Raw genomic sequence first — 25343 nt, forward strand, 5'->3', positions numbered from 1 at the left:
ATATAAAGCTCTGCCTGTCCCAGACAGAGACGGTAGTGGGGTGGGGGAAGGATGTTGAGGGTATGTTGGGTAATTCCTGCTCCACTGTTAAAAAGTTGTCCACCTTTTCCCCACTGAACTTGCAGTTGGGGTGCATTCAAATTCCAGATTAGTTCTGGAACCTCAGGTGAGCCCATGAGCACCTTTATGCACTGGTGGCTGTCACATCTGCTTTGGGTTACTGCAGTGTGTAATGTACATGTATAACGTGTAATCTACACACAAACTACTTTGAAGTGACAGCTACCATTGGTATTGGCTTTTGGACTGGCAAGTTTAGACCATGGATACCTATTACACCTGTTCTTCAATAGCTGTGCTGGTTTCCTATTCTTTTCTGAGTACAGTTCAAGGTTATGACATTGATTCATAAACCACAACCTGGCCTAGTTGCTGGCTCTCTGAAGACTCTCCTCTCTTGGGATCTGCCGCACCAATTGAGTGAGGTGGTGTTGTAGCCGTGTTGGTCCCAGGATATTAGAAAGACAAGGTGGGTGAGGTAATATCTTTTATTAGACCAACTTCTGTTGGTGAGAGAGACAAGATTTTGAGCTATAGAGAGCTCTTCCTCAGGTCTGGGAAAGGTACTCACAGTGTCATAGAAAGAACAGGAGTACTTGTGGCACCTTAGAGACTAACAAATTTATTAGAGCATAAGCTTTCGTGGACTACAGCCCACTTCTTCGGATGCATATAGGGTGGAATATATATTGAGGAGATATATATTGTTGTGTGTATATATATCTCCTCAATATATATTCCACTCTATATGCATCCGAAGAAGTGGGCTGTAGTCCACGAAAGCTTATGCTCTAATAAATTTGTTAGTCTCTAAGGTGCCACAAGTACTCCTGTTCTTTTTGCGGATACAGACTAACACGGCTGCTACTCTGAAACAGTGTCAGAGGTGTTTGACCTAGTATTTAGCTAATTTAGCATAATTAGCTAGCACATATTCTGAGGGACCATTCAAGGTGAAGTGGCCTGTTAACACCCCTGTAGTCATAGGATAAAAAGTAGAACAGGAGTACTTGTGGCACCTTAGAGACTAACAAATTTATTAGAGCATAAGCTTTCGTGGACTACAGCCCGAAGTGGGCTGTAGTCCACGAAAGCTTATGCTCTAATAAATTTGTTAGTCTCTAAGGTGCCACAAGTACTCCTGTTCTTCTTTTTGCGGATACAGACTAACACGGCTGTTACTCTGAAACTTGTCAGGATAAAAAGTGGGGTTAGTGGGTTACACATTGTAATAATCCATAAATCCAGTGTCTTTATTAATACCATGATTTTTAGTGTATAGCAAAGTTGTGATTTTAAGCTCCCAGGCTCATCTGTTGAAAATGTTGAGCAGGTTTTCTTTGAGGATGAGGACTGATAGGTTAGATATAGAGTGATCACTTAGTGAAAATTGTTCACCCACAGGCGATGTGGTGTTTTTCTTTTACTGTTTTCCTGTGTTAGCTCATTCAAGAGCATAGTGATTGTCTGGTTTCACCCACATAGTTGTAGTTGGGGAATTTAGTGCCCTGGATGAGGTACACCACATGTTGTGATAGGCATGTCTAGCACCCATGGATCTTGAAAGGTGTATTTTGTGTGTGTGTATGGGGGGGAGTGGGATGTATTGATCATCATATCAGAGGAGGGTTCTGGCAGGGTCTGGTGCTACTTAGAGATAGTGTGTCTTGGTCTGTGGGGAGCTTGCTTCTAATGGTGATCTTGAAGAGTTTGGGGGGTGGTTTGAAGCAGGGATTAAGGAAAGATTTCTTCAGAATAGGGTCCCCATCAAGTATGTGTTTTACTTGTTTGATATCTCGTATGGATTCCAGTGTGGGGTGGTAGGTGACAACTAGGGGTGTAAAATCAGAGGGAGTTTTATTTCTGTGTTGAAGCTGGTTCTCTCTGGGTATTTGGGCGGCCTGTTCCATGATTACATTTACTTCTCTGGTGAAGTGTCCTTGTTTGGTGAAAGCAGCTTTGCATGTTTTAAGATGTATAGTCCAGATTTTCTCTTCAGAGTATATTCTGTGGTATCTGAGGGCCTGGCTGTAGATAACTGATTTCTTGGTGAGTTTGGGGTGATTACTGGATCTATGAAGTTAAGTGTGGTGATCTGTGGGTTTCTTATATATAGTTGTCTGTGGTGTTCCATTGCTGAAGCTGATTATGGTGTCCAGGAAGTTAATGCTAGTCTGGGAGTGTTCCAGAGAGAGTTTAATGGTAATTACTGAAGTTGTGGTGGAAATCTGAGGGAGTTTAAGTTGTCTGTCCAGAGGCTGAAAATATCATCTATATATCTCAGGTATATCAATGGTTTTGTGGTATGTTTGTCTAGAAATTCTTCAAGGCGGCCCAGGAAGAGGTTGGCGTATTGGGGAGCCATCCTAGTACCAGAGCTGTTCCTATGGTTTGCACAAAGTGTTTATTGTTGAACATAAAATTGTTATGGGTGAGGATGAAATGGATGAGTTATGCGATTGTGTTTGGGGTGGATATCTGAGGGTTGTCCATTGTCTTGTAAATATTTGAGGCAGGCAGCTATGCTTTCATTGTGAGGAATGTCGTTGTATGGGGAAGTGACATCCATGGTGGCAAAGATGGTGTTTTAAGGAAGGTTGTTAATGTTGTGGAGTTTGTGGAGGAAGTCAGTTGTGTCCTGGAGGAAGCTGGCCCTTTGTGCAGTGAGTGGCTTCAGGATGATTTTTGAGAGTCCCCATATTCTTTCAGTGAGAGTGCTGTAGCCACTCTCTGCCTGGGAGTTGTATCTGCCTGGGTTCCCTTTAATAAAGACACTGGATTTAGGACTTATTACAACAATCTGTAGCCAACCCTCCTTTTTGTCCTATGACTACAGAGGTGTTAATGGGCCACTTCACCTTGAATGGTCCCTTTGGGTATGTCTACACTACGAAATTAGGTCGAATTTATAGAAGCCGGTTTTATAGAAATCGGTTTTATACAGTCGACTGTGTCCCCACATAAAATGCTTTAAGTACATTAAGTCGGTGGACCGCATCCACAGTACCAAGGCTAGCGTCAACTTCCGGAGCGTTGCACAGTGGGTAGCTATCCCACAGTTCCCGCAGTCTCTGCCGCCCATTGGAATTCTGGGTTGAGATCCCAATGCCTGATGATGCAAAAACAGTATCGCGGGGGGTTCTGGGTACATGTCGTCAGGCCCCCCCCCTCCATCAGAGCAATGGCAGACAATTGATTCACGCCTTTTTACCTAGGTTACCTGTGCAGACAACATACCACGCCAAGCATGGAGCCCGCTCAGCTCAGCTCACCGTCACCATATGTCATCTGGGTGCCGGCAGACGTGGTACTGCATTGCTACACAGCAGCAGCTAATTGCCTTTTGGCAGTAGACAGTGCAATATGACTGGTAGCCGTCATCGGCTATCTGGGTGCTGGCAGACGTGGGGCTGAATTGCTACACAGCAGCAGCTCCTTGCCTTTTGGCAGTGGATGGTATATTACGACTGGTATCCGTCATCGTCATATTCCTCAGTGAGTTCAATCAGAGGCACCTGGGCAGACGTGTTTTGTCTCCTGGCCTATTGAACTGTCTTGACAATGATGGCTAGCAGTCGTGGTACAGCATTTTCTGCCAAGCACCCAGAAGATGCCGATGGCTATCAGTCATGCTGCACCGTCTGCTGCCAGCTTAAGATGTAAAAAATAGATGGACCAGATTTGTTCTGTATTCATTTGCTTCCTCCTCCCTCCGTGAAATCAACGGCCTGCTAAACCCAGGGTTTTGAGTTCAATCTTTGGGGGGGCCATTCTGTGTGACAATCGTTTGTGTTTCTCCCTGATGCACAGCCACCTTTGTTGATTTTAATTCCCTGTAAGTCATGTCGTCACTCGTGCCATCTATCAGCAAGCTGATGCCACCTATTCTCTTCAGCCCACCACTTGCTCTCTTCAGCCCGCGATTCAGCCCGCCACCTCTTCTCTTGTTCATATTGTGCTTTTTTGCACTCTGACATTGACTGCCTCCACGCATTCTGCTGTGCTCTGTCAGCGTGGGAGGACATCTGGAGCTCCGAGAACATATCATCCCGAGTCCGCCGTTTTCTCCTTCTAATCTTCACTAGCCTCTGTGAAAGAGAAACATTTGCAGCTGGTGGAGGAGAAGGAAGAGGTGGTTAAAAAAGACACATTTTAGAGAACAATGGGTACACTCTTTCACGTTGAATTTTGCTGTTCACATTACACAGCACATTTGCTTTCGTTACAAGGTCGCATTTTTCCTCTTATATTGAGGGCCTGCCGGTTTGGTGTGAGAGATCACTCACGCAGTGCCAGGCAACAGATTTCGGCTTGCAGGCAGCCATGGTAAGCCACAGTCTTTTGGCTTTTTTAACCTTCTTAACGTGGGAATGGTTGAAATAGTAGCGCCCTCATTTCCCATACCAAGCACCCGTTGGGTTGGCCATTTAAAATGGGTTTGCAATGTAAAAGGAGGGGCTGCGGTTTCCGGGTTAACATGCAGCACAAACCCAACTACTCCACCCCCACCCAATTCTCTGGGATGATCACTTCACCCCTCCCCCTACCGCATGGCTAACAGCAGGGAACATTCCTGTTCAGCCGAGCAGGAACGGGCACCTCTGAATGTCCCCTTAATAAAATCACCCCATTTTAACCAGGTGACTGTGAATGATATCACTCTCCTGAGGATAACAAAGGGAGATAAGGAATGGATGTTGTCTGCATGCCAGCAAACACCGGGACCATACGCTGCCATGCTTTGTTATGCAATGATTCCAGACTACGTGCTACTGGCCTGGCGTGGTAAAGTGTCCTACCATGGCGGATGGGATAAGGCAGCCCTCCCCAGAAACCTTTTGCAAAGGCTTTGGGAGTACATGAAGGAGAGCTTTCTGGAGATGTCCCTGGAGGATTTCCGCTCCATCCCAATACATGTTAACAGACTTTTCCAGTAGCTGTACTGGCCGCGATTGCCAGGGCAAATTAATCATTAAACACGCTTGCTTTTAAACCATGTGTAATATTTACAAAGGTACACTCACCAGAGATCCCTTGTGTGCCCTCAGGGTCTGGGAGCACGCCTTGGGTGAGTTCGGAGGTTACTGGTTCCAGGTCCAGGGTGATAAACATATCCTGGCTATTGGGGAAACCGGTTTCTCCGCTTCCTTGCTGTGAGCTATCTTCATTGTCTTCATCATCATCATCTTCCGCGTACCCCGAACCCGCTTCCCTGTTGCGTGATTCTCCATTAATGGAGTCAAAGCACACGGTTGGGGTAGTGGCGGCTGCACCCCCTAGCATGGCATGCAGCTCCACGTAGAAGTGGCATGTTTGCGGCTCTGCCCCAGACCTTCCGTTTGCCTCTCTGGCTTTGTGGTAGGCTTGCCTTAGCTCCTTAATTTTCACACAGCACTGCTGTGCGTTCCTGTTATGGCCTCTGTCCTTCATGGCCTTTGAGACTTTTTCTAATATTTTGCCATTTTGTTTACTGCTACGGAGTTCAACTAGCACTGTTTCATCTCCCCATATGGCGAGCAGATCCCGTACCTCCCGTTCTGTCCATGCTGGAGCTCTTTTGCCATCCTGGGACTCCATCATGGTTACCTGTGCTGATGAGCTCTGTGTGGTCACGTGTGTTGTCCACGCTGGGCAAACAGGAAATGAAATTCAAAAGTTCGCGGGGCTTTTCCTGTCTACCTGGTCAGTGCATCTGAATTGAGAGCGCTGTCCAGAGCGGTCACAATGAAGCACTGTGGGATAGCTCCCGGAGGCCAATAACGTTGAATTCCGTCCACACTACCCCAAATCCGACCCGCAAGGGCCGATTTTAGCGCTAATCCCCTCGTCAGAGGTGGAGTAAAGAAACCGGTTTAAAGGGCCCTTTAAGTTGAAAAAAAGGGCTTCGTCGTGTGGACGTGTCCAGGCTTAATCCGATTTCACGCTGCTAAATTTGACCTAAACTCATAGTGTAGACCAGGCCTTAGAGACTATGTGCTATTTATGCTAACCTATCTGTTCAACCTTGTATTTAACTGTGACACTGAATACCTTTCCCAGACCTGTAGAACAGCTCTGTGTAGCTTGAAAGCTTGTCTCTCCCACCAACAAAAGTTGGTCCAGTAAAAGTTATTACCTCACCCATCTTGTCACAGCAGTTGAGTTCATTTGGGGCTATGGAGCTAGCAATTCCTATACTTATTTGTGATGGTCCTGGTCTCGGAGTTCTCAGTTAGGGGCTCTTGACTCTGAAATTACCTCCTCCATCCACTTTGCAGAGTCAGACTTTATCAGGCACAATGCAAGGCCCATCTTTTCTGTCACGCATGGAAGTAAAGGGGGGACTGTTTGTGGGGATCATCCTTTGTACTACCTCTGGAAAATTGTACGTTCCTAATTATGTAAGTTGTGAGCCTGTGCCCTGAGCAATATGGAAGAACACATTTAAGTCAAGCCTAGGGAGGAGTCTAAGATTTACCTCAGCCAGCTAAGTCCATGTAAAAGATGCTATCCTGTGTTTAGGCAATAGATGTTGTCTGTTAGCTGACCCCAACCTGATCTTGACCTCTTAGCCCATGTAAGGGTTTGTCTAGATTAGGCAAACAGTAGAAATTTGTGCTGAAGCAGTGTGTGATTTGTCTATACTATGCGATCATGTGCACTTACGGGGAGGCGGGGTTTAAAGTGCACTAATGTGTTGCTCATAAATTGGTCTCTGTAGGGTATCTTTAGTGCACACCAGCAGGTCTAGTGTGCTTTAACATAGTGCTGTTTGAAACCGAATTACATAAGCGCGCAGTGGGGAACCTTTAGGGTATGCCTACACCTGGAGCTTGGCTTGTGATTCCTACCTCGAGGAGATGTACTCGTGCTAGATCTTATCGAGCTAGCATGCTAAAAATAGTCATGTAGCCATCGTACAGCAGCGAGCAATAGGAAGGGCTCACTCCCCCGAGGACAAACCCACACAGACTCCATGGGTATGTACTTGGGCAGCTAGCTCAAGCCGCTGCCCTTGCTACAGTGATTGCACTACTAACTCATATCCCCAGCTCTAAGTGTAGACAGACCTTTAGTGTACACCAGCAGGGTCTAAGTGGACTAATTAATGTGCAACACGCCACTGTGCTTTAGAAATCCCACCCCCAGAAGTGCACATTACTTCACTGTGTAGACAAACCCGTAGATGATGATTTGTCCTTCCAACGGAGCTAGGGATAGTAAGATGAAGATATTGGATCTGTTTGTTGAATTTTTTAAAAAAATCTGTAATAATGGGTCATGGGAAAATAGATCCAATTAATTAATGAGTCTGTGATTAAAAAAAAAAAAAATTGCTGTGGCAAAAGCTAATACCACATTGAATATGTTCATTATTTTCTCACATAATCAGGATACTAGATGTCATAAACCATAATGGGCTTCTTTATTATTTACCTAAAACATAAAGAATATTTTTGTTGTGAATTGGCACGTCTTGTGCAATGAATATGTATTAGTAAGTTTATGTAAATTCTGTTTAGAAAACAGTGCAAGACTAATTTCCTCTTGTACCTCTTTTTCATAGTTACTCCCCTTTGGCAGAGGAATTTTCATGTCAGTTTCCTGGCCATGATTTGCCGTCTGTGCTTTCCAAGTTCTCTTTGCCAGTTTCCTTATCAGAGTTCAAGAATCCGCTAGCTCCGCCAGTACAGGAGGTAAGTTATGGGGGAGCATGTAAAAGCTCATGATTGACAGACACCAGACCCCTCATGATTGATCTGTTTAATGTCAGCATGGGGATGAGAATGTCCAACTAGGAGCTTTCAGAGCTCTTGTGGATTCAAAAATCTTTCAATTACTGGGCTTCCTAGCCACCCATTCAAATTACTTTACATCCACATGATAAAAATCCGTAGGCAGGTCTAGTTGGAACCATTTGAGTGATCTGTGCTGAAAAGCATGTTGCTTAATGAAATTGCTGAGTGTACTCCTTTGCATCTTATAAAATGCCCTGAGTAAGATGACAAGGGAAAATTGAAAATCAGAATTGGATTGAAAAAAAAAAATGTCCTAGTTCAAACAGGTATTATTTAGGGCAAGGTCTATTGCCTGTGTTATACAGGAGGTTAGACTAATCAGAGGTTCTCAAACTTCATTGCACCGCGACCCCCTTCTGACAACAAAAATTGTTACATGACCTCAGGATGGGGGACCGAAGCCTGAGCCTGCCCAAGCTCCGCTGCCGCGGGCAGGGGAGGCAAAGCCAAAGCCTGATGGCTTCAGCCCGAGGTGGGGGGGCTTTGGCTTTGGCCCTGGGTGGTGGGGCTCGGGCTTCAGCCCCAGGCCCCAGCAAGTCTAACACCAGCCCTGGAGACCCCATTAAAACTGGGTCGCAACCCACAGTGAGAACCGCTGGGTCACTAGCTGATCATAGTGATTCCTTCTGGCTTTGGAATCTATGAAAAATTCTATTTGCTCTATAGAAAATTGTCCTGATCCCCATGAATCTTTCATCTATAATATGTACATAGAATGTACCTTCCTCAGAAACACAAAGATAAAGAGCTATTCTTCTTCGAGTGCTTGCTCATATCCATTCCATTAGGTGTGCGCGCGCCGCGTGCACGGTCGTCGGAAGATTTTCTACCCTAGCAACACCGGCGGGTCGGCTGTGGAGCCCCCTAGAGTGGCGCCTTCATGGCGCTGAATATATACCCCAGCCGACCCGGCGCCCCCTCAGTTCCTTCTTACCGCCCCTGACGGTCGTTGGAACTGTGGAGCACGGCGTAGCTGTTCTCCACTCTCCCTAGCTTATCCAGTTATTCACAGTTCTAGTTGTAGTTCTAGTTGTTTATAGTTATATAGTTGGTTATTCCCTTGTTTATAGTTGTTATATAGTTAAAAAAAGGGGGATTAAGGGGGGTTGTCTCCCCCCTTTTTCCCCGGCCGCGGGGTCGGGCTCATGCCCAAGGCTCCCGGCTTCAAGCAGTGCGCCTCCTGCGCTAAGCCTATGCCAACGAGCGACCCGCACGACTCGTGTTTGAAGTGCCTGGGAGAGTCCCATCAAACAGATAAGTGCAAGATCTGTAAGGCCTTCAAACCGAGGACCAAGAAGGAGCGGGACTTTCGACTCCGGCAACTCCTTATGGAGGCAGCACTTAGCCGGGACGCTCCACAGCCGACCCGCCGGTGTTGCTAGGGTAGAAAATCTTCCGACGATCATGCACGCGGCGCGCGCACACCTAATGGAATGGATATGAGCAACACATCTCGAAGAACAACAGTTACAACGGTGAGTAACCGTCTTTTTTTATATATTCCATCTGCTTTAGACTTGCAATCTGGATTTAAAAGCAAGCTGTACTGTGTATTTACTTAGGCTTCTGTATGAGGCTGAAGGAGTTTAAAGGCTAATCCAAGAAGTGGACTTCAGCATGTAGTCAACAAAAGTGCATGTGTTGCAATATTATAGTATTAAGGTTTTCAGATTTGTGTTTTACTGTTTGTTCAAGCAATTAAGGCTTGGGGAATTTCCTGAGGATTAGTGAAAGGCTGGAAAGAGCAAAATGGCTTCTGGCCACCAGCTCTATAAAAATGCTGAAGTAATTGTTGTTCTTCGAGTGCTGTCCCTGTGGGTGCTCCACTCCAGGTGACGGTGCGTCCTGGCGCTGTTGACCTCTTGGGCCACAAGGTTTATACCTCCTCCACTCTGCAATTCAGAATTGCACTATTGAACTCTACTTGCAAGCTACGACTTCGATAACTACAATAAACTCATTGATTTTACCTCCCATATCCCAGAGGACAGGAGAGCAGACTTTGTCAGTCCTCGTCAAGGGCCAATTGGTATCCAGAACGGCCCTACAAGCATCTCTAGACATGGCGGACACAGCAGCCTGCACTACCGCAACTGCAGTGGTTATGTGCAGATCTTCCTGGCACTCTGCATCCAATATCCCCAAAGACCTGCAGACCAAAGTGGAGGACCTCCCCTTTGATAAAGATAAACTCTTTTCCAAGAAAACCGACAAAATCCTTCACACAATGAAAGATTCTAGAGTGACCCTGCACACCCTGGGCATTTACCCATCCCTTCCCAGGAGACAACGGTATCAACCTTATCAGAGGCCACGCAAACAACAGTATCACCGGCCTCAGCCCAGACCATACGATATACCCAGGAATTGCGCTAGACCTCCTAGGCGCAGACAAAACCAAGCACAACAGCTACCTCCCACCCATCAGAAAATAAACAACAATTTTGAAGCATTGGTCGAGGGTCTGCACGACCACCCCTTGACTCCACTGCCTATTTGCCCATTTGGCCACCGCCTCCAGGTTTTCCACCATGCCTGGCAGCAGATTACACAGGACCGTTGGGTCCTGGAAATAGTTCAGTTCGGTTATTCCCTCCCTTTTATATCCTACCCTCCTACCCTTCCCCCTTCTCCGCCCTCTTCAGGGACCCCTCTCACGAGCACCTACTTCACATAGAAGTGGCTCATCTTCTACAGCTAAGTGCAGGAGAACCTGTTGCCGACACAACATAGAGGAAAAGGGTTCTACTCCCATTACTTTCTGACCCAGAAAAAGACCGGGGGATGGAGGCCAATACAGTAACTCCTCATTTAACGTTGTAGTTATGTTCCTGAAAAATGCGACTTTAAGCGAAATGATGTTAAGCGAATCCAATTTCCCCATAAGAATTAATGTAAATGAGGGGGTTAGGTTCCAGGGAAATTTTTTTTCACCAGACAAAAGACACTATCTATCCATCCATCCATCCATCCACACACAGTATAAGTTTTAAACAAACAATTTAATACTGGTACACAGTGATAATGATTGTGAAGCTTGGTTGAGGTGGAGGAGTCAGAGGGTGGGATATTTCCAGGGAATGCCTTACTGCTAAATGATTAACTAGAAATTGGCTGAGCCCTCAAGGGTTAACTCTCACACTCTACTGTACAAGGCAGCAGGAAAAGAGGGAGGGCGGACAGAGACACACACCGTGTGTGTGTGTGTGTGTGTGTGTGAGAGAGAGAGAGAGAGAGAGATATGCGCATTTCCCCTTTAAGTATGAAGAGTGGGGTCAGAAGAACACTGCCTTATTAATTAGATCAGACCTCAGCTGCTGCTGCCTGGAAGCTCCCTCTGTCGTGTGTCCCCCCTGCTCTTTGGAAGATGGAGTAAACAGGGTGCAAGAGCAGGGGGGAGGAGGACACCTTGACATTAGCTCCCCTCTTCCCCCCCCTCCCCCACACACAGCAAGCAGGAGTCTCGGGGAGCAGCTCCAAGGCAGAGGGCAGGAGTAGCACATGGCAGTGGGGGGAGGGACAGCTGCAATTGCTAGCCTGCTGGGCAGCTGCTGCACAGAGAACTTAGGGGAGCAGGGAGAGCTGATAGGGGGCTTGTCGGTCCACCCTGGTTCCAGCCACCCACCATCTAGCTCCATTGGGCTGCTCTTCCTGCAAGCAGTGGACAAAGCAGGCGGCTGCCAAACGACGTTAGAAGGGAGCATTGCACAACTTTAAATGAGCATGTTCCCTAATTGATCAGCAATGTAACAACGAAACAACGTTAACCGCGATGACCTTAAGTGAGGACTTACTGTACTAGACCTACACCAACTGAACAAATTCGTAAGAGTACAGAAATTCAAGATGGTCACACTGGGCACAATAATACCTGCACTGGAACAAGGGGACTGGTTCACAGCCCTCGACCTACAGGATGCCTATTTTCACATATCCATTCATCCAGCCCACAGACGCTTCCTACGATTCACACTCTGACACGACCATTTTCAATACCGGGTACTTCCATTTGGACTCTCCACAGCACCGAGAGTATTCCCCAAAACCCTAGCTGTAGTTGTGGCCCACCTCCGCAGACACGGGATCATACTTTTCCGCTACCTATACTATGCCTCATCAAAGGCAACTCGTACGATGAGACGCTACAAGCTACCCATTTCACCATCTCCCTCTTCTACAGCTTAGGCCTGCAAATAAACGTCCAAAAATCCACCCTGACACCTACACAGCAAATCGAATTCATTGGCACTCACCTGGACTCAATTCGAACCAAAGCCTCACGCCCACACAATAGATTCCTCGCTATCACTCACCTCATACGCATGCTCTCTGTTCGTCCCAGGATAAAGGCAAGAATTTGCCTACAGCTCCTTGGCCACATGGCAGCCACCACCTTCGTGGTCAAGTACGCCAGGCTGCAAATGAGATGTCTTCAGGGTTGGCTCAACTCTAACTACAAACCCAGCAGGCACAGCCTCTGCATGCTGCTAACTCCTCCAGCAAACGTACTAGCTTCCCTACAATGGTGGACAAGACCAGAGAACCTCTGCATGGGCGTTCCCTTCCAGCAATGATCCCCGATGCTCATGCTCACCACGGACGCTTCCCTGATCAGTTGGGGAGCACATCTGGGGGGACACACGGCACAAGGCCACTGATCTGTGCCAGAGACGTGTCTACACACAAATCTCCTAGAGCTCAGAGCAGTGAGACAAACCTGCCTTCACTTTTTTCCCCTCCATAAAGAACAAATCTATCCGGGTCCTAACGGACAATATAGCATATATATTTTACATCAACAGACGGGGGAGCACGATCACACTCCCTATGTATGGAGGTCATCCGGTTGTGGAATTGGTGCATACAACACCACATACAAATTACTGCTTCGTACCTACCCGGCTGCCACAACACTAGTGCCGACGCACTCAGTAGACATTTTTCCACAGAAGACGAATGGGAATTGCACCCCGCAATACTACAACAGCTCTTCTCCCACTGGGGCACCCCGTCAATAGACCTCTTTGCTACAACCCAGAATCGCAAATGCCACCTATTTTGCTCCAGAGCGGGATTTGGAACTGCATCCCTAGGAGACGCGTTCCTCATCCCATGGAACAACTCTCTCATGTATGCCTTTCCATCGATCTCTCAGATACACAGGGTTCTGTGCAAGATCAGAGACAACAAGGCCCGGGTCATACTTATTGCCCCGGCTTGGCTGAGACAGACATGGTATCCTTACCTGCTCCACATGTCCGCCCATCCTCCACGGACTCTCCCCTCAGACCAGATCTGCTTTCTCAGGACAATGGGCGGATTCTTCACCCTCAGCTCCAGAAACTCCACCTGACAGCATGGTTCCTGACCCACGAACTAGTCTGTTCCGAGCAAGTCTAATATGTCCTCCTGCATAGTAGAAAAGACTCCACTCATAAAACTTACCTGCAGAAGTGGAAGCGCTTCTCCCTGTGGTGCTCACATAAACACTTAACACCCCATACTGTAATCCTTCCTGACATCCTAGACTACCTTTTGAAACTAAAACAGGATGGACTCTCGCTCAGCTCCATCAGAGTACACCTCACGGACCTCACCACCTTCCATGATTTGTTAGATAGCTATTCACTCTTTGCCCACCCCACCATAAAACACTTTCTCACGGGCCTACAAAATCTGTACCCTGAGATTTATCCATTGGCAGCTGCATGGAATCTCAATGTCGTTCTTCGTGGTTTTATGAAACTTCCATTCAAACCCTTAACTACCTCATCTCTTCTTCACATGTCCATGAAGGTAGCTTTCTTGGTTGCTATAACATCAGCAAGGAGAGTAGGGGAAATAAGTGCCCTGATGGCCTACCCTCTCTACAGACCTTTTCTAAAGACAAAGTTACCCTGTGACCACACCCTAAATTTCTCCCTAAGGTGGTCCACCCAGGGCCGGCTCTAAGTTTTTTGCTGCCCCAAGCAGCAAAAAAAAGCGCCTCCCAGCCGAGCACTGCGCCGCCGGAACCCCCCCTGCCGAGTGCTGCTCCCCCCGCCAAGCGCCATGCCGCCGGAAACCCCCCCCCCCCGGCGCCGCGCGCCATGCCGCCGGAGCGCCCCCCCCCACGGAATGCCGCGACGCGCTGCCCCCTCCATCCCCCCACCACCCCAAGATTGGCCGCCCCTTACCAGGTGCCGCCACAAGCATGTGCTTGGTTGCCTGGTGCCTGGAGCCGGCCCTAGGTCCACCTTCCACCTTAACCAACCAATATATTTACCTACATTCTATCCCAAACCTCATGAGACTCCGCACGAGGTGACTCTGCATACCTTTGACATCAGACAAGTAATTGCCTTCTGTTTAGACAGGACTAAACCATTTCGTAAGTCCTCGCGACTATTTGTCTCCACTACCGAGAGATCGAAGGGTACGGCCATCTCTAAGCAATGCCTTTCCAAGTGGATCTCTGACTGCATCAGATCCTGTTACCGCATTCAGAATGCTCAACTGCCTGAAGGCATCAGAAGTCATTCTACTCGAGCTATGTCAACATCCTTTGCCTTCCTCCATAACATATCCATTCCTGATATCTGTAAGGTGGCCACATGGTCATCTGAACACACATTTACCAAACACTATGCTATCATGCAAGATACCATGGCAGACACCATAGTAGGCCATACAGTACCCTCTACAGTACTCACTGCTGCAACTCCAAAGTCCCACCAGCCATAGTGGGTACTGCTTCACATTCACCTGGAGTGGAGCACCCACAGGGACAGCACTCGAAGAAGAGGAGAAAGTTACTCACCTTGCAGTAACTGAAGTTCTTCGAGATGTGTGTCCCTGTGGGTATTCCACTCCCAGCGCTCCTCCCCTCTACTCTGGAGTACTATTCTGACTTCTCCATGGTAGAGAAGGAACTGAGGGGGGCGCGGGACGCGTGCGCTCAGGCCCACTCTAACGAGACTGCGAGACAGCAGCTGAGCGCGTGCGTCCCGACCAGGCACTGCTACCGAAAATCTCCGATCAAGGGCGTCGGGATGCACCGTCACCTGGAGTGGAGCGCCCACGGGGGGACACATCTCGAAGAACCTCAGTTACTGCAGGGTGAGTAACTTTCTCTTGCTATTATAAACTGAACTTTGGCAAAAGCTTCTCTAATTGGGTTCTTTTTGCATTTGCACTCATCCCCCAACTTTTGTGACTGTCTACACTAGAGACCTTACAGCGGCACAGAGCTCTCCCTTTGACATAAATAAATCACCCCCAATGAGCTGCAGTAGCTATGTCGGCGAGAGACACTCTTCCACCGACCTAGCACTATGCACACTACCTCTTATGCCGGCGAAACTTATGTTGCTCAAGGGTGTGGTTTTGTTACATCTGAAATTATATAAATTTTGCCAACATAAGTGGTAGTGTAGACATGGCCTCTGCTGCATACATGACATTGGCATTGGCCACAGTCCATATTTACAGAAAAGTAACATCCAGCAGTGTAGCCAGTCAGATTGCAAGAGAAGAACTTATTCTGATTGTGATTTGAGTGAGGTAGAGCTCAAAGTGCACCAATACAAAAATATACTGTGTGTGTAAAGAGTAATCTTAGTAGAACAGACCTGGTCAGTCCTGGTCTTGGATAGTGACTAAGACTAGATGCTTCAGAGAGAGAGAGAGAGAGAGGTATAATTATACCTAACTGTGAAATTTTATATCGATGATGAAGTTTCTTCCTCATTCTACTTGGTGACCGTTTTGTCCTGAAAATTGAGGACTAGTAGCCCTTGTAATTTTTTCCTAGCTACTGTAACTTCAGACACTATTCTTATTCTCTGTGATGAGTTGGTAGGGATTCCTTGTTTTTGTTTGTATATGCAACAGCCTCATATTATATGTTTTTAGGAACTTATATTTATAAATCTGTGCTATGTATCATTTTACAGCAATAAAAAAGACATTAAGTTAACTAAACAACCTTAGGGTTCTCTTATTAACTTCTTAAAAATCAAAAAATACCAAACTAAATTTGCATAGTCAGCCTTAACTCTGCCCATTGAGCATATGCAAAATGAAACCATCTTTGACTGCAAATGATTTCCCAAATAAGGTATACTTGTAATGAGCCCAATGGAGCAGTGGCATGAATCAAAGCAATAAGGAGGGGCAGAGGCAATCTGAGATAAAACATAATTTGGCCTCTAATCAGTTTGGGGTAAAGTATAAATCAATTAAGTGGGAAATAATCACAAGTAAATCAGTTAGTTGTTTCTACTAAGGCTTATATCATAAACTACTGTGAACTATTATTATCTACTGTATATTAGCTATTATCTTATTATCATTTTATAGATAACAATTTACATTTATGAGATAACAGAATTCTAATTAGATAATATAATGCCTTGTAACATAAACCCCATTGTTCTACATTCCCTTTTCAGTTCTTCGGTTTTCAGCATCTGGAAGCCCAGAGGGGGAAGAGAAGTTCTTAGGATGTTTAGTTATATCTTGAGCAGTCCTATTGTGCAATCTTTGTTTACTGTTTTGAAGTTCCAGCTTAAATAAAGACATGTATTCCTTGATGCGATGAGTTGGTTTCTTGATTGATCAGTTATTATAAGAACAGAAGAATGGCCATACTGGGTCAGACTAGTGGTCCGTCTAGTCCAGTATCCTGTCTTTTGACAGTGGCCAATGCCACATGCTTCAAAGGGAATGAACAGAACAGGGAAATTATCAAGTGATCCATCCCCTGTTGTCTGACTCCCAGAAACTGGGATTGGAGCTTTAGGGACATCCAGCGCATGGGGCTGTGTCCCTGACCATCTTGGCTAGTAACCATTGATCAACTTATCTAATTGTTTTTTGTACCTAGTTATTCTTTTTGGCCTACACAAGATTCCCTGGCAACAAGTTTCTAAGGTTGACGGTACATTGTGTGAAGAAATACATCCTTATGCTCGTTTTAAACCAGTCGACTATTTATTTCAGTGGGTGACCACTGATTCTTCTGTTATGTGAAAGAGTAAATAATACTTCCCAATTCACTTACTCCATACCAGTCATGATTTAATAGATCTCGATCATATTCCCCCCCCCCCAGTTGTCTTTCCTAAACTGAATTGAGCAGTCGCAGTTTTTTTAATCTCTCCCAATGTAGAAGCTGTTTCATCTCACTAACCATTTGTTGTTGTTGTCCTCTTTGCCTTTTCTAATTCTAATATATGTGTATATATGTATATGTGAGATGTGGTGACCAGAACTACATGCAGTATTCAAGGTGTGGGTGTACCATGAATATCTGTAGTGGCATTATGATATTTTTCCTCACATTCTGTTAGCTTTTTTGACTGCTGCTGCCCCTCAAGTTATTTACCTCTCTCCATTCTGAAAACTATTTATTCCTGCTCTTAGCTTCCTGTTTTTTAGTCAGCTACTGATCCATGAGAGAACCTTCCCTCTTATCCCATGACTGCTTACTTTGCTTAAGAGCCTTTGGTGAGGGACCTTGTCAAAGACTTTCTGAAAGTCCAAATACACTATAGCCAAGGGATCACTTTTGTCCATGTTTGTTTGACCCCCTCAAAGAAGTCTAATAGATTGGTGAGGCATGGTTTTCCTTCACAAAAACTGTCAACTCTTCCCCAACAAATCCTGCTGATTTATGTTTCTGATCATTCTGTTTTTCTATAGTTTCAACCTTTGTCTGGTACTGAAGTTAGGCTTACTGGCCTGTAATTGCTAGGATTGCCTCTGGAGCCTTTTTAAAAAGTGACTGTCATATTAGCGCTATCCTCCAGTCATTTGATACAGAGGCTAATTTAAGTGGTGAGTTACATAGGGTTACATACCACAGTTAGTGCAATTTCATATTTGAGTTCCTTCAGAACTCTTGGGTGAATACCATATGGTCCTGGTGACTACTTATTGTTTAATGTATCAATTTGTTCCAAACCCACCTCCATTGACACCTCAGTTTGGGATAGTTCCTCAGATTTGTCACCTAAAAAGAGTGGCTCAGATGTGGGAATTGCCCTCGCATTCTCTGCAGTGATGCAAAGAATTAATTTAGCTTCTCCTTATATTAAGGTCAGTATTACTAAGTGGTTCATCTATATTCATCTCTTGGACCAGATCCTGTGCTCCACTTAGGAGTAAATCAAGAATTACCTCTCTCCTTGCTTCAGAAGCAGTCATTTAAGATGTCAAGAAAATTTATCTCTGCATCCTGTCCTGAGGTGGCATGTACCCAGTCAATATGGGGATATTTGAAATCCCCCATGATTATTGAGTTTTCTTTCTTTAGCCTTTCTGATCTCCCTGAGCATTTCACAATCACCATCACTGTCCTAGTCAGGCGTGGAATATTCTTATTTTTGAAGCATGGAATTTCTATCCATAGAGATTCTATGGTACAATTTTAGCCATTTACTATTTTTACTTTGACACTGTTTGTTTTCTTTCATCTATAGTGCCGCTCCCCCCCCCAGCACACCCTACTCTGTCATTCCTACATATTTTGTACCCTGATATTATCGTGTCCCATTGATTATCATTGTTCCACCAAGATTCTGTGATGCCTCTTATATCAATATCCTGATTTAATATCAGGCACTTAAGTTCACCCATCTTAATATTTAGATTTCTAGCATTTGTATACAAGCAGTTAGAAAATTTGTCACTTTTTAGCTGTCTGCCAATATGTGCTGTAATTGAATTAGACTCTTTTTCATTGGACTGTTTCTCTTCAGTTCCTACCTGTACTTTATCAACTTCCATCTTCTCTTTCTTAGTATGATATACAGAATCCCCCTTAATAGATCCTCCCCAAAGGGATTTTTCTGTCTGAACTGTGTTCTCTTCTGCATCTGTCAGCTATCCCCAGCCCTTAGTTTAACAACTCCTCTACAGCCTTTTTAATTTTCCATACCAGCAGTCTGGTTCTGTTTTGGTTTTGGAGCCCATCCTTCCTCTATAGACTCTTTCTTTCTCAAAAAGTTCCCCAGATCCTAGTAAACCTAAATCCCTGTTCCCTACACCACTGTCTCATCTATGTATCCACGCACAGTATGAATTTTCAAAGGCTCATATTCCAATCATATGAAAACTGGTTCTTACTGGAATACTTGAATGTGCTTCACAATGAAGCCTATTGCTGTCCCATATCTTAACTTCCTACATCTGGCTATTTCCAAAATGAGGGGAGAGGAATATGGGGCCCCCATACTTCAAGGTGTCTGAACCAGCTGTGTTAGAGGGAGATGTAAACCCCCCATAAATGGACAACCCTAGAATAACAAGTCCTTGACGGAGATTTCTACCCATTCCCATGCAGGTGAGAGTGTATTTTCACCAACTGGGTAAAAACCTCCCCAGTAGACATGTTGTCACTGGCCTCCTCCACTAAAGTACGTATTTTTAATAATTCACATTTCCATTGCTCTTAGTTATTTGATCCTTCCAGGATAGGACCAGCTTGGCTCTGAAGAAAGCACTGGGTGTAACTGGGGGTGGCTAGCTGTTTCTCACTGAACAAACGATGCTTTTAATTTTTTATTCTGTTTTTTGTTGTTGTTGTTTTTTAACAAAGTGGTTGCTAGGTGAAGCCTCCATTTTGCAGATGAACTGAATTAATTATGGATTGTACAATAGTGCAGTGGAAAATGGGCATGTGAGGGAATAGGAATTGGAGGGGGCTGCATGCGTTTGAGAGAATAGCACAAATAGGACTCAGTAAGATCTACTGTGCATCTGGAAGCCATTATGTGGCGAATCAAGGGCAGCTTTTGTTGTGGAGGGTGTGGAAGTACCATTTATATGCAGATAGTCAGTTATAGTAAATATAAAATGCATGTTTGCTGTGTGCTGGATTTAAAAATAGTGTTTGCAAGACTTTAAAGAGAAATATTGGGTGAGTGCTGTTCCGTCAACTGAAGTAAAGGTCCAAAGCTAAGCCTGTCACCTGATGATTGGAATGCTGATATGTTCTAGAGTAATGCATTGATTTGATTTACAGTGATAGCAGAGACCTGAAGTATCTGGTGGGTCTAAAATAAGGAAATGTTTTAATGATGGTTTTGGGTTTTTGGCCATAGTGTGGTGAATGTTTGAGCAGGCTCATTTAATTGGACTAACAACCGTTTATTTTTGCCAATATAAACGCAGTACACCCTCGCTATAATGAACCTGTTGGGACCCAAACCTTTTGTTTGTTTTAGCCAGGAGTTCATTATAGTGAAAGGACAATGAAAATGAATGTGCGGCGGAGCAGCAGACCTGCCAGCCCTGAGCGGTGGAGCTGCCAGCCCCATGTGGTGGAGCGGCAGAGCGGGATAAAAACTGCATGCATGTGCAACTTTTTTTTTTTAAACATTACAGTACTGTACTGTAGTTGAGATACAGGTACTATGTTCGTTATAATGAAGGGCATTATAGCGAGGGTGTAGTGTATGCTGTCATCTTTTCTTCACTTTTGAACCAAAAGCTTTCCCAGTAGCTATTCTGTTTTTTCAAATGTAATCCTGAAGAGTGTGTGTGTCAGTCAGGTTAAATTAGACTAGTTCCAGACTGTGCTCCACTGGCTATATTTTTTATTAAAACCGGAAAATATATATGACCAAACCAGGACTGGACCTTTCTTGTCCACTTTGTCCCAGCTTCTAGCTAGTCCCAGTTTTCTTGACATTTTCCTTTTTCATGGAAAAAAACAGCTCTGGGGGTCTGATCACAGGAAACAGGCTTCTAAAAATCCATGTGTTAAATAAAGAATTTTACAAATGCTCTCTGTTTCCAGGAAGGCAAAGACTATTGAAGGGCTCGGTCTTGCCCTTGCAGAGTTCAGTGGGCTGTGTTCTGTATTGTGTCTCCAGATGGGGTGATGCATAAAGTCTTTGTTTTTCAGAACCAAAATGTCTGTTGTGTGCTTATTTGTCAATAAATACAATGCCCTGTATTGTTACCAGCTTCTTGCATACAGTGTGTCACACAGCCGTACACTACGCTACACTGCGGGAGCTTGGCCTACAGCAGTGATGGGAAATGGCGTCATAGGGATGGAGAGGGGGGAAAGGGGTGTTAAAATGTATTAGTGGAAACAATGTAAATGTTGTTGCAGACCAGATAACAGACTGGAAGGAGGCGGGGGTGGGGATGAGGAGGCAGAGTGAAGGCAGGGATAGTGGGATGTGGGGAGGAGGAGAGTGGAGTGAAGGAGCCATGAGAATGGGGTTAAAATTTAGACTTAATCATAGATTAAAACAAAGCAAAATGTTTCATCCTTGTATTTATTGCATGGCTCCAGTTTTTCAGCCAAAGAAGGCTGGACATAACTCCCTACAGCACCGGCTGATGACTAAGCTTTATGAGCAGTCCCCCATGGCTAAACATGCCATTGCCTACTCAGCTGTCCAAGGTCTTTCTGGCATCAGGAAAGAGGCCATCTGATTGGTAAGGTTTTGAGACCAGATGTGAAGATGAAGAGACTCCCATGGCTCAGAGGAAACCAGTGAGTTTCAGATCTAGATCAGGAAAAGTGGTAGGGAGGGAATGCACCTCTGAGACAGCTATATCGAGAATGTCCATTTCCTCTCCAAAGCAAAGAGATGCTCACTTGATAGAGATGAGGCAGGAAGTTCAAAATGGCCATGTTCAAATGAACTGTCTGCAGAGCCAAGTACCAAAATCTCAGCCAGGTCTTGTTTCTGAAACGGCTTGTGTAGTAATCTTCACCCTGGCACTAGCACCTGCTGCAGATGTGATGCAGCAGCACAGAATGCTGTCCTGGGAGAGAGACAGACTGCCAAGGAGAGGAAAAGGGAGGGGGGTTGGAATCCACCCAAAGGGGCAGCTGGAAAAAGCTGTTAGAGGCGGAGAAGAAACGAGATGCTCAGCTGGAGGATAAACTGGGGCCTGGGTCGAAGGTAAGGTGATAAAAGAACAGGAGAATAAAAGTATGGGACTGGGAAGTGAGGAGGAAAAAGAAAACAGGAAAGGTTTCATGTCAGGACAAGCAGAAAAAATAGACCTGGGTATGTGACTAGATGCTGTTGGAGAAGGAGAGTGGGGGAGGGGGGGGGAAATATACAGATTTACCAGAGAGTGAGTCTCGAGAAAAAATTGAAAGGAAATATAATTGGTGAAAGAGGAAATTGATCAAAAAGCTGCATTGGATGGAAACAGCTCCTGGAAGCAGTAAAGAGAAGCACACCCACGAAGGACCTAAAGTACATGAACAGAGAGAGTGACTGTTGGAACATCTGTTGATGGAATACAGTTCAAAGGTGCCTAATGGACGAGCAAGGGCCCCCTAGGTGAAGAAACCCCACTTGTGGATAAACATGGTGAAAAGAGGTACAGCCACAGGGATATCGAATCTGAGGAGCACTTCAGGCTGAAGAGAGGAGAAGAACAGGACAGCAAGAGTGGAGCTGGACTTGCATCCAAGGAGAAGAAAATTTGATTCTTCTCTGAAGTGACACAGTATACAGTATATTGTAGAGCAATCTCTTTTGTTCATAATAACAATGCATTTGGTATTAACTGTACAGCATGTAAAAGCTCACAAAGATTAATGAGTTGGTATCCTATAGTTTATTAGTATACGTAGTAAGTCTTTGGTAATGGTCTATATTATTTATGCTCCTGGTACAGTTTTGGAGTTTTCCCTTAGAAAGTTCTAAAAATTTAAAATTATCCTTTTTGTCTTGGTTTTCCTCTGCCTCTCCTCATAGTTAGCATAGACTTGTCAGGTCACCACACTTGCTGTGCTGTGTAAGTATTGGTGTAAACTTGAGAGTAGCCCTCTGTATGATGCATAACACAGGAGAAATGTAACAAGGCTGCAAGGATGGTATGACTCTTCAGGGCTGTGCAGATTGTGCATATCAGAAATGACTGTAATTATTGTGTTTTTACTTAGTCTGTATCACTGATTAATATCCTCAGTTCAACAATCCTGTCTTCCTGCCTTGAAAGGGAAGCTGAAGTCTCATTCAGATCTCACTTGAAAGGTGGTCAAATTTCATGGTAGCTTCTGTATTCCCCATTGAAATGCAACTTCTCCTAGCTGTTTAGTGATTGACAAATGATATCCCTTGTGGCCGAGTGAACTGAAATATGCCCAGTATCTCAGAAGAACAAATCTATTAACTTTTTATTAAGATCCCCCTGAAGAAGCTGCTACTTTTATAGTCACTAGTGCCACCAAACTGTTACCAAAGAGGGGAGGGCATTAACTACAGAATTTTGTTTAGATTCCTTGTCTCCAGTAGCTGCTTATTTATATTGTTATGTTCACAATGTGCTGGGTGATGTCCAAACATAAGAACACTGGTTCCTGCCCCAGCTAGCTTTCTGAAATACAGCAACTTTCTGTGAGCTACATCATCCACCTTCAACAAAAAGAGGAGATATTTGCTGTTAAGCAAACCCAAGCTAAAATATCATTAAAGTTGCCACAGCAGTTGCTCCATTCAGGTAGTGCTTTAATGTTGGCTCTTTTAAAATATTGGTTAGTATCCCAGTATTAAATGAGGCAGAAAGAAGGCATGTGCAGTGGCTGTGATGTGACACATGGCATTTGAGGTTTAGAGTTTTTGTTCCCTTTAAACAGAATTCCTCTGAATACGTCCAAGGTCAAGACGAGAGTGAAAGATTTCAAGGGTGTGTGTGTGTTTGGATATACATACCTCCCCACAGCCAGCCTGGCAAGAATGATATTAAAAGCCTGCATGGAGAAAAATGGTCCTGCCCCATGAAACTGCTTGAGTTGTCAATCCTCCTGCATTAGGAATTCATGAAGGGATAGAAATAAGATCTAGGTGAAGGCATAGTCTGCCAGTGGGGCAGCACAAAACCTCTCTCCACTCTGCCAAGGAGAGGAACTGGTTTGTGACACCTGCCAGGAAAGGGTTCATATTCCCCTTCTAAAATAAGGGACCCACTCTGTTCCCCAGAGCACAAGGAGCTACACTGCACATCCAGAGACAAAAGGTATGTCTACACTGCAATTAGACACTGGCCTGTGCCAGCTGACTCAGGCTTGCAGGGCTTGAGCTAAGGGGTTGCTTAAGTGCAGTGTAGATGTTTGTGCTCGGGCTGCAGCCTGAGCTTGGGGACCCTCCCACCTCGCAGGGTTCTATTGCCCAGGCTCCAGCCTGATCCTGAATGTGTACATCGCAGTTCAACAGCCCCTTAGCCTGAGCCCAAGTCAGCTGGAATGGGCTAGCCACAGATTTTTAATTGCAGTATAGACATATCCAAAGGGACTGCTTCGAGTAGATCTGAAACAAGGGACTACTTTTTCTGTCCAAAGTCAGGTAAACTGTGTTGTGATGAGGAGGTACAGGCACTGGCCTGTGTCATGCCCAAAAATCTGATAAATCTTGCTGACATCTGAAAGCGCCCCCAACAGCTTAATAATTCCCACCATAAGAGTGAGACAGAAGGGGCAGGAGGAAGATGACTTTAGCAGTAGTGTTTCAGATGGGTTAGATGGAGTAAAAGGAAGAGGAAATAACTTTCACTTCATTAGTTTGGAACATTGTAAATATGAGCCAAACTCTGCTTTTGGATATTTAAACATTAATGTGACTGGGAGTTGTGTGTGGATGTGTGTGCAGAATTTGGCTCATGGTTTGGAAATGTATGCTAATGTGTCTGTGCAAAGATTGATCCTGCCTATACGAATGTCTCAAATGCCTAGACATGTAAGTGTTAGGTGCATGGAATCTGGTAAAAAGAAGTGTGTGTTGGTCTGTCCATCTCTACAGATCATGTGGCTGCATAACACTTCATGCAACTAAAATAAACTTTGGGGTGACAGCTTTATTAACAAAATAAGATATGCTGACTACTTTTTTGGCAAAAGTTTTCAAAAGAAAATAGACTTGTGTGAAATGCACATATTGATCCATATTGCTTGAGAGAGAGACTGTTAATGACTCTGGAGGGAGCGCTAGCATCTTGACATAATTGTTAGGCGAAATTTCTTGTAGGTTTGTTTCAGTTGTTGGCAAAGTTGATCTATAATGTATGGTACCTACAGTATTCGTTTATTGTACACCTTTGCGTTGTGTCTCTCTCTCTGTTCTCTGAGTAGATTATTGTATAATTAAAATTAATAACAGATTTTCTTACAAAGAGGTGTTTGAGGGAGATCTCCAAATTATATGTCCAGCAGCCCCAAGAGGCAGGAATTCCTGAAGAGACACTGGGTGTGTGCCAGGCTGCAAAAGGCACGTGTGCTTTGGGGCTTGGTAGAAGACAAGGCCGGGAGGGTAGAGCCAGGCTGAAGTTTGCTCAGCTTTTAGCAAAATGAGAATTGTGTGGGCTGAAAAGTTTCATTTGGGGGCTTTTACTGAGGTTTGGCCCATTTACCATAATGATTAATACAGCAGATTTAGTTTCCTTCGGAGGATCTGAGCTCATTCTGCCTGTTTCTCTCACCAAAACACTGCTGGTTGCTATCAAGTCCTTGAGCAGCTTTTGTCAATGAATCAATGGTTTCAGTACCTA

The 25343-nt window shown here is 45.0% G+C and overlaps 1 protein-coding gene across 6 annotated transcripts in view; it reads left to right on the forward strand.

Annotated features, from left to right (window-relative positions):
- NPRL3 (NPR3 like, GATOR1 complex subunit) overlaps window positions 1-25343 on the forward strand; it is a 121247-nt gene that overhangs the window by 61652 nt on the left and 34252 nt on the right. For all 6 annotated transcript variants that reach the window (XM_054042203.1, XM_054042202.1, XM_054042204.1 and 3 more), the window contains one exon: window positions 7607-7736. In XM_054042203.1, coding sequence (XP_053898178.1) covers window positions 7607-7736 — 130 coding nt within the window. The remainder of the gene's footprint in view (window positions 1-7606; window positions 7737-25343) is intronic.

The sequence above is a fragment of the Malaclemys terrapin genome, chromosome 10 (genome assembly GCF_027887155.1).
Source record: "Malaclemys terrapin pileata isolate rMalTer1 chromosome 10, rMalTer1.hap1, whole genome shotgun sequence".
Lineage (NCBI taxonomy): Eukaryota > Metazoa > Chordata > Testudines > Emydidae > Malaclemys > Malaclemys terrapin.